The sequence below is a fragment of the Typopeltis vanoorti genome, chromosome 12, assembly GCF_054136105.1.
Source record: "Typopeltis vanoorti isolate ZY-2024b chromosome 12, IOZ_Tvanoo_1.0, whole genome shotgun sequence".
Taxonomy (NCBI): Eukaryota; Metazoa; Arthropoda; class Arachnida; order Uropygi; family Thelyphonidae; genus Typopeltis; species Typopeltis vanoorti.
In genome coordinates, this window is record NC_143560.1 from 45,186,070 (window position 1) to 45,199,429 (window position 13,360).

At 34.3% G+C, this 13,360-nt stretch overlaps 1 protein-coding gene across 1 annotated transcript in view; it reads right to left on the bottom strand.

The window, feature by feature from the left end:
• Nucleotides 1-13,360, bottom strand: part of pod1 (coronin) — a 434,089-nt gene that overhangs the window by 86,765 nt on the left and 333,964 nt on the right. The window contains exon 18 of the mRNA XM_090401146.1: nucleotides 9,138-9,367. Coding sequence (XP_090257272.1) covers nucleotides 9,138-9,367 — 230 coding nt within the window. The remainder of the gene's footprint in view (nucleotides 1-9,137; nucleotides 9,368-13,360) is intronic.

The window sequence follows — 13,360 nt, forward strand, 5'->3', positions numbered from 1 at the left end:
GAAATAACTTTTGTGTTAGAAATATTAGACAATAATCTTCTCAGCTGGAGGTAAAGGCTAAAAGCTTAGATTACTGTGAGTGCTACTGAGAAAGAAAGCCCACTTCTTTAGAAGTTACACTAAAGAGCTCAAGCAGCAGTGTATAATACATCAGCAATGTCTTGTTTTGTTTTCAATTATATCCAAATAAAAATACCGATATTTCTTTTACAGTCTGATACAATATTTATGTCAAAATAATTCCTTAATTTATAATAATCAAAATTTCATTTTTATTATTGAAAACTTATAAATTGTTTGATGCATTTATTTAAGAAAGAAACATTCGAATTTTTTAAAAAATAGATGCATATGTGTTGCATTCAGTTTTTTTTTGTGGGGGGGGGGGGCACATATTCATCCTGCTGATGTGTGAAATAATTTATTTTCAAAACCGTTCACAAGAATTGTTGCAAACGTAAATCACTTGAGGAGCATACTTATACAATTTTAGTTTAAAATTGTAGTAAAAGTATAGCTACTTTGCCACTTATCTAAACTAGCAGTAAATGTCTTTTCAAAATATGCAGTGATTTCTTCTTTGTACTAAAATAAAATGCCAGATAATGATGATAAGAATAATAATAAGAAAATGTGTAGTATTTTCTTTTTCATTCAGTGGAGATTTCAGAATGAAGTGTCATTTATAATGTACTTTCTTTGTGTGTTTTTTGTAAAAATGAAAAGGAAAAAAGTGCATGGGATTATTTTCTTGCTATTTTTGTCAACTGAATATTGGAAATAATGAGAATGATTAACAGAAGTGGATTTGTAATGTTTATGATCTCTTCACTTAGAAGAATGAACCTGTGTTACCTGGAGTTTCCTCCATTAGGAAATTTCAAGCCAATGTTTTGGTTGTTTCCAAGATATACGAGGTGGTATCAAAAGGTTTCGAGACTAGGTTTGTAACACACCAACAGATGGCAGCACAAGGCTACAGACACAGTCACAGGGAGCACCTACCTTCATAAGTCTGTGTGCGAAAAGACATCATCAAGTTGTACATCAGGAGCTGTGCAACTGATGCTATTCTGACCACCTGTGTAACCACATCTGCGATTTCATCATGGACAGCAAGTTAGAACAAAGAGCAAACGTGAAATTCACATTTGAAAAAACGTGAAATTTGAGGATCATTACCGGTGACGAAACTTGGGTGTACGGGTATGACCTTGAGACGAAACAACAGTCTTCACATTTGAAGAGCCCATCATCTCCACGACCGAAATAGGCGAGGCAGGTCCGCAGCTCGACCAAGTGCATACTCATTGTCTTTTTCGACATTCGCAGCATTGTGCATCGAGAATTCGTCCTCAGGGGGACAGAATGTCAATAGCGAGTTCTACTGCCAGGTTTTAAGGCATCTGAGGGAGGACTTTCAGTGAAAGCGACCAGATCTGTGGAGCACGAAAAACTGGATGCTCCACGATGACAATGCACCCTGTCACCGAGCTCTCCTCATATGCGAGTTTCTCACCAGAAACAACATGACCTCACTTCCGCACCCACTCTACTCGCTAGATTTGGCTCCTGCAGACTTTTTCCTCTTTCCAAAGATGAAGATCCAGCTCAAAGGTCACCGTTTTGACACCACTGCAGAGATCCAGCACGAATCGCAGAAGGTGCATGAGATGCTTCGAAAAGAAGACTTCAGGGCACATTCCAGAAGTGGCAAGAACACTGGGAGTGCTGTATTGATATGCAAGGGGACCATTTTGACGGTGATAGTGTGTAAATGTATATAAATGAAGTAATTTCTCGTAAACAGAGCTAGTCTCAAAACTTTTTGATACCACCTTGTATATATATATATATATATATATATATATATATATATATATATATATATACGAGTAGAGAATATTCTGAAAAAATTGCTATCAAGCAAAATTTAATAAGGTGTGAACATGTCACATTGTTATGCTTACAGATTTAAATATACTGCTGCTGTTTGAGAACAACTCTTTCTGCTTTCATGAACAAGACATGTTAAAGTGTATTACATTCTTATTTCAAGGTTAATTTTAAAATACCACAAATTTATATTCAGCAGTACCTCAAACCAACTCACAGTTAAAAAACTAAACAAATTATTATGTAGATTTATGTATTGTTGCTATTATGTAGAGTGCTCATTTCAATAATAATAAATAATGCTGTGTCTCTAAAGAAGCAACACACACATAAATATATATTTTTTCTATATATATATACACACAGTAGACACCTCTCATTGTGATCACTTTGGGACAGTCACTTTTCGATAACATTAAGCAAACGATATAAAAATTGCATCATTTATTTCAATTTATTGTTATGAACATTAATTTTAATTTATTGTATAAACAACTTTTTAATAAGTAACAACAAAAAATTTATTTTAAAAACTTATCTAGTGTTGTCTGTCGTGTCTTTGAATATAGTAGTTCATGAATAAATTGCTCATATTCATAATGCTTTTCGAAGTTTGTCGCTCTATGTTGTTGCACACTGTGACGAAGTATTCATAGAGTTTCTCGCACCTGGGTGTTGGTTGGAGGAGATTCTAAAATTTGTTCTTCTATACTTGTATTAGGTTCACTTTCTTCTATTAGTTCAAAGTTCTCATAGGAAAAAGCCTGACATATTTTCGACACTCTCGTTGTAGCCACCACTTCAACGTTATTATCAATATCCAACCAATTTTCAAATTCTTCTTTTGACATACTATCTGGGGTTTTATCAAAAATTTCATTTGTAAGATATTCAAATTCTTTGGAAGAAGGAGTTTCAGAGTTTGTCTTAAAAAATCACCTTTTTGGAAGCAGTTTTCGATAGTCTTCACTGAGACTTGCTTCCATGACATTGCTACCAAATGCAATGCATCAAGAAGGGAAATCTTTTTTGCAATTGCACTTGTATGAGATTAGTCTTTTATATAATCAAGTTCAGCTATAATTCTCGCACGAATTTCCCTGTGATAATAAGATTTAAAAGCTCGTATGATGCCTTGGTCACTTGGTTGAATTAACGATGTAGTGTTCAAAGGGCAAGAAAATTACTTTGATGTTCTGTAATGATAAATTGTTTGTGTGTGGACAGCAGGTGTCTGCTAACAAGACAATTTTTCGCTTTAAGATTCCACTTAACTAACCAATTGCTGAAAATGCTATTAATCATCCGAACATCTGCAGTAGAACAGGTTAACAAGCAAACTTTTGACACCTTTAAAACACCGAGGATTTTTACTTTTTTCAATCACTATGAGCTCTCATTTCTCACCTTTCATATTAGCACAACAAAGAACTGTCACTTGCTCTTTTGAAGATTTAAATCCTTTAGTACTTTCATTTTTAAACAAATAAGTATGCTCAGACATTGCACCAAAATAGAGTCCTGTTTCGTCGGCATTGTAAATATCCTCGGGAGAATATTCAGCAATTTCTTGGCCACTCGGTCTTACTCCACATATCAGCTGATAAAAAATCAGCACTTTTTTTTGTACACAATATTCTCTCACATTTTCCACCTATTAAACTATCCATCAGTTGCGGTTAAATTTTCTTTGCCCATCAAAGGCCCATTAATCCAAGCATTCTTTTCATGAACATTACTAAACCAAATTTTTAATGCTGATTCAACTTGGGCTCTCTTCCGATCCATGTTCTCATTAGTAAGAGCTGAAGTTTCAATGTTTGATCTGTTTTTTAACATTTTACACAAGAGTGGTTGTGAAATTTTAAAATGTACAGCTGCACTACGCTGACTCAATTTGGAAAACTTATCGTAGCACTCCAAAATTCTTTGCTTTTCCTGAAAAGTAAATCTTTACGTTTTTTACTTGCTTCTGCCATAATGCTAAGGGATGTTTTAACAAGCACTTAAAGTCAAATTCACTTACTTAAAGAGAGCATGAAAATAAACTTGAAAAATCACAATTAGACTGTATTTCTATCCCCCCCCCCTGCATTTGCCTGGAAGATTAAGATTAAAGGAAGATTAACAAAAAAAAGTCAGATTTTCTCCTGATTAACCCTTATTTCTTAGAATTCTGAGAAACAAAAAGCTAAACATTCAAGGATTTTGATAATAATAACTGGAACTTTGATTATAATAGACAGATTATTTTAAATTCATTTTAAGTGGTGTGTTTTGGGACTGACTGATTTTAATAACAATAGCCGATTGATAAATTATCTGCAATCACAATAAGTGGATTCTACTGTGTGTGTGTGTGTGTGTGTGTGTGTGTGTAGAAAGTTTTTCACCTTGGGTGTACTATACGTTAAAGATACCAAGAAATTTTATAAACTTGGTTTTAATAATTTTTTTCCAAGTAAGCAAACAAGCAAGCCAAGTTTGTGCCTGAAGCAGGGGCGAATATTCTGGGTGTGCTAGGTGTGCGGTGCTCATCCAAGAAAAATCAGTATCACCGATATTATATTTTTGTATTTATTCCTATTAAAGACTCCCCTAATTATTTGCAGACTTTGCATGATTCCTAAATTTAAAAACAATATACTAATGCTTCATGAAGAGGACACTTTTCGACACGTAAACATTGCATCACATTTGCGTTAATAGCCTGGGTGTGCTTTCAAAATGCACACACCTTTGAGCCCTTCGAAAAGATGTAACGCACAGTGAGTAAAATTCTTAGTTTTCTAGTAGTTTTATACCGCTGAGAAGCCGTGTCTGAGTGAGCAAACATTTTAAGCTCACCCAGCACCTAGCATTTGTGATTGGTTATTGTGTTAACCAATCCAATTGAACGTAGTCACTTGTCATGAGTTGAGCGCTTTCATTTGTGCTCAACTCATGTTGAGCACAAATGATGGCTGTATTACAGACAGCTGTTACACATGTTTTCTAGAAAATTTGAAAGTGGATGTTACGAGAAAAATGCTAATTGTTTTTTCTTTTGCTTGTGGAGTATAGCATCTGTTGAGGTTCCAAAATTTTTAACAGTATATAGAGACATTTTTATTCTAGTCTTTGGAAACAACAGACAGTAAAAAATATCTATTCCTGAATCAAAATGAATATTTTGTGTATTATTCATTACACTCTGGTTAATAACACAAATGTGACACAATGTTTATGCGTCGAAAAGTGCCCTCCGTAGCACAATTGGAAGAACGACGGTACATTGTGCCCATCGATTGGAATAGGCCTAAGTGCGATTTGCATCGTGATGGGAGGAATCTTTATGTGCACTTTTTCAATCGAAGGTGAGTTAGCCGATCCCATATGGAGGTAGCAGGGTTTTTTCTCCCAGAAACTCTGGTTTTTCATCATACAGACAAATTGGCCCTTCAGAACACATGCAATTTACAGACAAAAAATACTGTAGCGTAGTGGTGGAGACAGTTGTATAGTAGGTGTCCTCTCACAATGAGTCTTCGGACTCCTTGGAGGTGTCATGAATAATAATAATAAGATGTAGTTGATCTACAACAAAATACCAGCATATGTGAGATTGATAAGACAGAAGAACTGCTGATACTTAAAAAAAAACAAATGAATGTAGGATTCGGATAATTGCAATAATGATCGGATGTTATGTATACTGAGTCTCAGTAAACAAAATAACATTCTTGGAAAACAGAGCAAAATAAACCCACACCAGAGAAATACACATAACATGTGCAAAAATTTTAGAAGATGATTTTCTGCTCCATCAAACCATATTTATTCCTACAATACTCTTTCTCTCTTCATACGTTTTTTTTTTTTTTTTTTTTTTTTTTAATTATGCCATCATAAATTCACTTATTCATGTCTAGACTTTATAGGATCGTGCTATTCGCTCTACCCAGCAACTTATAGGACACACATATCACATATGATAATTATTAATAACTCGTTTACCATTAATGAAAGTGTTTCTACTCACACTTATTCCTTACAATTCTTACATGTCTTATAAATGATGGTTCAAATATTTTCATCTTTGAATATTTTAAATATACCAACCAAATATAGCATTCTCCTTCATTGTTGTTTTCTAATAAATCCTAAAACAGATTGTTCCCCCCACTGGAAGTATTATGCAATTAATTGCACTGAGCAATTAAGATGAGCGCTGATGTGCTATGCCGTCTCAAAACTTTCATACATCAATAAAAATGCAATCACACAGTCATGGGTGTCCGCAGGGGTTGGGGGGACTTTTCCCAAGATCGATTAAAAAATTCCACAAATTATAATCGTAAAATTGATTGAGATATGTAATCTTACATACTTGACCCTGGTCCGCTTTGACTGCCTTAAAATTTTATTATGGGTTGCCCTGTTTCGGCCCACGGCAGGGTAGCCATAGAACACGTGTTCCTGTTTTTAGTTCATCTATTTCTGATTTGCGAACAGTCACCGGTTAGTCTGCTCTCTGTGTCTAGTGAGTCACTGAGTGAAGTGTGAATTGTAAATTCATAGTGAAACAAATTTAAACAGAAAAATACATTTTTAAAAGGTAAGTGTAATTTAATATTATTTTACTTGTTAGTTTTATGATTTTTTTGAAATTAAACGGAAATAATTTAATTTAGGATTAATTAATTAGTTGATTTTTAATAAAATATGCCGGTCAATTTTTTATATATGAAATTGTGCTAAAAACTGTATTAATTCTGAATACTTTTTTCCCCAAGAATTAAAGATCATTAAAATTGATGGAAAATGAAAATAATGTATTTATAGTTTACATCGACAAATAATTACATCAAATAAAAAAAAAAGCTAAAAGACATGTATTGATGTAATTATTTGTCTCCAAGCTTTGCTTCCCCCCCCACCAGAAAATTTTCTGCGGATGCACGCCCATGCATATGGTCAAATTGACGTGAAGTTTGTAGCTCGGGTTGCATAACCCACACGACAGCACACACACCCAACCGAAATGTGCATGCAATGCCACTGGCCTGAAGTAATTTCAGGTCTGAGGCAACTCGTGGTAAAGGTGGCATAAGCTCTGATCACTTGCCTAAGTATCCCATAATACAAATACAAAGCACATATCCTTGCAGACATGTATAATGCTATGTATTATGGGAAGGGTCAATACCAGACCAGTTTCAACCTTTATTGATGTGCTGTTTAAGTAAAGACCTCTCTAAAAATTAGGTGATCCACAGCGTTGGCTCACCCCACCACCAGACAGAGCCATAATCTCAGTGGTGGCCCCACTCAGAGACAGGCAAAAACCTACCCCAAGCAGAGCCTCTCATACCTCAAGGAAAGGGACCACTTCTGAGCAAAAGCACATCAGTGGGAGCTAGACCCAGAGATGCTGATACCAAGGCTGAAATAATGCAGAACTTATATTTACCTATATGAGTTGCCACTTAAACCTTATTAAATAAAAATCTCAGGATGAGAGAAAGATGTAGAAAGTTTTTTACTTTGTACTATATGTTAAAGATACCAAGAAATTTTATAAACTTGGTTTTAATCCTTTTTTTTCCCCAAGTAAGCAAACAAGCAAGTAAGCCAAGTTTGCACCTGAAGTATTTTCAGGTCTCTGAAAAAGCGTATAGTACACCCAAGGTAAAAAACTTTGTACATCTTTCTCTCATCCTGAGAATTTTATTTAATACGGTTTAAGCACCTTGTGGCAACTCGTATAGGTAAATATAAGTTCTGCATTACCTCAACCTTGGTATCATCACCTCTGGGTCTGACTCTCACTGACAAGACCTCAATAAAGGTCGAAACCTGTCTGGATAGTGACCCTTCCCATAATACATAGCATTATACATGTCCGTAAGGATATGTGCTTTGTATTATGGGATATCTAAACAGATAAGCTTATGTGTTGACTGTTATTCATGACTTACTTTTCACGGTATTAACAACACCACACAATTTTTTTTAAAGAGATGTTTTTAAAGAGAAACATCTCTTTAAAAAAATTGTGGTGTTAATACCATGAAAAGTAAATCATGAGTATTATGGGATACTTAGGCAAGTGATCAGAGCTTATGCCACCTTTACCACGAGTTGCCTCAGACCTTAAAATACTTTTGAAAAAAAAAGGCATAAACTTGGCTTAAACTATAAAAGGAGAAAATAAAAATAATTTCTATATTTTTAGTATATCCAGTATAACTAAAAGTCCAGTTACCGAGCAGAGAACATGAAAGTGTTTCTCTTGCTATAGGCAACCAAGACAAAGCTAAGATCGCAAGATGATATCAGGATTGTGGAATACTGATCATGAAGACAGACTGAGAATTTGTAGAGTGCAGACACTAGCAAACAGGAGAAAGACGGGTGATATGATTGAGACTTACAAACTTCTGAAAGGGTCATATAGGATTTCAATTGATGGAATTTTTCAATTTATAGAGAGTGGGGAAAGGACGAGAGGGCATCCTTGGAAGCTGAGAATGAAGGCTGCCAAGAAGGGTGTGAGGGCTAGATTTTTCTCTCAGCGGGTGGCATGTGATTGGAATGGATTGCCATTAGATGTTGTGAGTGCAAGTAGTGTGAAGGAATTCAAGAATAAGTATGATAGCTGGTGTGTGTAGTATGTGGCCTCCCTCAGTGAGTCTCTGACTCCCTGGAGGTCTCTCTTAATAATAATAATCTGGTTAAGTGTTCTCTTCAGTGTGAAGGATTATTGCATCTTCTAATGGACATGACAGCCATATTGCATTTCTTATCCATGTTCTTTCAACAGATATCATGCATCGTATTCAGATTTTGATGAACGTATATAGACGTCTTGCCCAATTGAGAGGTTAATATATTTATTTTGCAAAGTCCATAATTTTATATAAAAATATTGTTTTGATTTTTTTAATCTTTCAATTTTAAGTGCATTAAAAAAAAAGGAAGGGGGCGCTCAACTTAAAATTGCATCAAGGCGCCAGAACCCCTAGGGCAGTGCCTATCAATGTAAGATAGACACCACTGCTGATGGTGTCTATCTTGCATTATTCTAATGTTGAGTTTTGTTGCAACAACTGTGGAAGGATGTCTTGTTAACCAGGTGATGCCTGAGTCAGTCTGACATTTCATGACAGCAGAGTTTTCATTTCCTGAAAATTTGGAATTTTTTTTGCTGTCAATAAAGATCCATAGTTCAGATGGAAACAATAAAATACAGAACTCACCTGCTCTACATGTCCGTGAAGGCATATTTTTTGTTCTTGAATTTCAAGATCCCATATTCTAACAGTCATATCATAAGAACCACTTGCAAGAATATTATTAGCAAGTGGATGAAATTTTATACAGGAGACTTTTTCTGTATGGCCACTTAGAGAAAAAGCTGGTTTGGTTAGGATTTCCTCAAACTTCTCTTTTGGTATTTCCCACAGCTGGATTTCACCATTATCACAAGCTAAAAAATTGTTAAAAAATCATTTTAAAAATTAGATAACAAATATAATGAAAATATTCACAAAAATAAAGATTACAAATTTTCCTAATGACTTTTCTTTTTTAACTTTTTTATGTTACTCCCACTCGTGAAAGATTGTAAACCTATAATGCATTAGTATCGTGGGTGAGTTAAGGATGTTTTTTATTAGTTTCATATTTTTATTACTTATTATTTATTTTATTAACATTTTATTTATTTTTCATTATTTTTACTTAATGAAAATATGAATAGATAAAAACTGTTTTAACATTTAATTTTTTTTTAAATAAATCATCAATATCCAATTTTCTCTGAAGTAAAAATTAATGGAATAATGAAATAAAAATTGATGAATCAAGAAAAGAAACATTTAACCTATGAGGAATGGAACCCATAAAGTTAGATCAGAAAGTACCAAATCATCTGTTTTTTCACTTTAAGTACTATGTACCAGTGACACGAGTAGAAAAAATCACAACTTATGTTTCATCATTTGGGGTTTTTAAAATGTAAGATATAATGAATCATGAAAGAGTTTGCATATTCTAGCCATTTAAAACTGAACCAAAAGATGATGCATAGTGAATGAAAGTGGTACCATGTTTTCTTTAGTCCTGAAATTATGCATTAACATTAACAGCTTTCTAGCATATTTTTAATGCTTTTACAGGCAATGATCTTCTACACTCTCATCTCAAAGCCTATTGAGCAATACTCTCTGGTGGAACTATTGGAAATAAATCTCATGTTTCAGATAGTGTCCATATGTGTAAGGAGGGAAGTGTATATATCATAAAGATTACTTTTTTTTTTTTTTACCAGTTAGTTTTCCAGTAAAATGGAAAATGAAAAGAAGTATTTTAAATCATAACACAAAAAGGCAGAAAAACAGAATGGAACAGAAAGGTAAAAAGAAAAAAGGAATATAACTAAAGCATTTTTTTAAAAAAAATAAACTCCTATTTATTTTGCAATAAACGAACTGGAGTTTGAGCCAATAATTAAAAATGCTTGTTTTAATTTCTGATTCTGTCAACACACCTGAATATAGCATTGTAGCAAATTTAACTATATTAAATACTTAGCATATTTATTATATATGCTGAGCAAAGATGTAACAGTACTTAATGCAAATTGTCCATCATCAATCTAACAGATGTTTGTACAATTTAAGTAACAGAAAAGATGACTGCAGTGACTTTAAATGCGCATGTATTTGGTTTATTTAGTTTTTGGTTATGTTGTGGTTTATTTAGTTTTTTTGTTTTTTTTTGTGCATTTCTAATATTTCTGTAGTTTTTTTTTGTGTGTGTGTATGTGTGTGGTGGTGGTTTTGGTGGAAGATTTTTCTTAACTGCAGTTATTCAAGGTTTTTTTTTTAAATGCTGTTTATCATGGTTGCAAATTTAATAAAGGAGCATGCAGCAGGAGTGAAGGAAGGTCATCGACGAACATAAGGAGTACCTAGACTCCAGTCCAAGTCTGAGACTACATAAAGTCAGGTTGTGCCTAAAGAAAGTCGAGCCACAACCTGACAAAATAAGCAGCAATAGGAGGATTTCACTAGTTGATTTTGAAGGCTTTGAACAGCTAATTTTCTCATTTTTAATCTAATTCTGCAATTGATTCCATTTCTTGACTTCCCTAATCTGTCTCAGAACTCACATCTGATCACAAGAGACTAACTGATTTATTTATTTCTAACTCATATACATAGATTAAAATTGATTGAAACATTGTCTTGTATAATTTCTCTCTTATCTTATATAAATTTATTTAGCTGACTTCCTACCATACTACTTTTGATAATTCTGTTATCAAATTCCTGACATGTACCCTCAAAAAGTGTACAGGATATGATAGTACTACATGAAATATTTATATCATTAATAACTTCCTATCTATAATTTTCTTCCAAATCAATCTGTTACCTTCCAAGGCTCCAACATCGTCAGATCTTATATTTCTATCTTCTAAGGTACTTTTTACCGTATCAATCCACCTGTATCTTGGTCTTCCTGTGGGTCTTTTTCCCTGCCAACCTGGCAGAGAACAATTGGTTTGCTAATCTTTCCTCTCCCATTCTGTTTAAGTGACCATACCACCTGAAATTAACTCTGCTAACACATTCCTGGATGCTAACAATATCAAGTTCTTTCCTAATATCCTCATTTTTTAATATGATTGCCATTGATGCTATCTGTTCATGCCCTTAATCTTTCTCAGGGCTCTCATATCTGCGGTCTCTAGTCTTTGGTCTAGTTTTACTTCTGACTCAGCTCTTAGATCCATAAGTTAAAATATGTTTGAACAATGTCTTATATACAGCCAGTTTAGTGTTTCGACTAATTTCTCTGTTATTCCATATAAATTTATTCGGTTGACTTCCTACTATATCAGCTTTGTTGATTCCATTCTCTATAATAAATTTAGTTTAATCCTTTATCCAAGTGTAAGCAAACAAAGTTTGCGCCTGAAAATATCTTCAGGACTGAGGTAAGGTGGTACAACACTTAGGCAACTCACAGCAAAGGTGGACCAAGCTCTCTTAAGGTGTCACATCACTCTTTTGTGATGTGACACCTCTTGGCAATTCGTATGGTAAAGTATAACCTCTACATCACTACAACCTGGGTATTTACAATTTTGGGTCCGCCTACTGACTGATGAGACCTCAACAAAGGTCGAAACCAGTCTGGTTAGTGACCCCCCCCCCCCTCCATAATGTATAAAATCATACATCTCCCAGGACAGGGGTATTCAACCGGTCAATCACGGAGCGATTTTTGGTTGATCTCTTGTGTATTCCTCCTTACTTAGAAATTTAATTAAAACTGAAAACATAATATTTTATTTATCGTTACTTTGTATTATTTTTCATTTGCTTTAAGTATATTGCTATTGTTTATTTATTTTTCATTAAAATTGTCCAATCAGTAATTTTCTTATAAGTCCGGGTAAATGAATTAATTTGGATCAGTGGAAGTCAAACAGCTAAGTCGTGTGAATGTGATTATAAGCAAAGTGTAAAAATTCGATTGTAGCTTAAATAATAAATATTCCAAAGTACATTACATCAATTTTTAACTTAGGTTAAGTCCCATGTGAATATTGTAAAAAAATAAACTTTGTTTGTCTTGGTATACTTTCTATTAGATGTTTTTTGTAAATAACTCTTTTGAAGCAAGCTGTATATACTGCTTTAATAAGAATATGTTAGATTGTTAAAAAACAAAGGCAATATTTTTGTTGCTGAAGCTGTACATGGCAGCATTAGAAAGATTGTTATTGAAACTTGTATGTATGAGAAAGGCTTGCAGGCTCTAAGTGTAAACATCTCCGAAGTCAGTCAGAAAGAGTTCAAACAATCTTTCAATGGCCGGCAACTTACAATCAAAAGAAAGCAGAGAAGAACAAAAGGCGTGCCGAACTTTAAAATTAAGATGAAAGACTCATACCGATTCTTTGGGGATTGCTAAACTTCATGCGAGGTCTCAGAGGAGGCCTAATAAAAAGGGACTGAAGCAAGCAGAAGGGGTCCCAGTTCCAGAATTGCTGTCAGAGAGAAGGCCGCCAAGTCCAGAGTCGCCATCAGAGAGACTGCCCACACCCACGTTGCTTGAAAGAGACATTCCCGCTTCCAGAAAGGAGCTTCTAGGTTCGAGACGTCACTAGAGAGAGACTATTTCTAGGCCACAGACAAAGTTTCAAATTGCTGAAAGGAAGAGTTCCAATTGCTGGAGAAAAGTTTCCTGGCCAGGTTAATGTCAGACATTCACCAGTGTGTTGCATTTTCATTACAATTTGATGAATCAAACGACATCACTGATATTGCTCACTTAATGATATTTATTCGCATGGTATTTCAAGATTAATCAAGTAAAGAAGAGAAGAACTTTTGAAAATTATACCATTATTAGGAAGGACTAGGGGAGAAGACATTTTTTCAGCATTTGATGAATTTGTGAAACA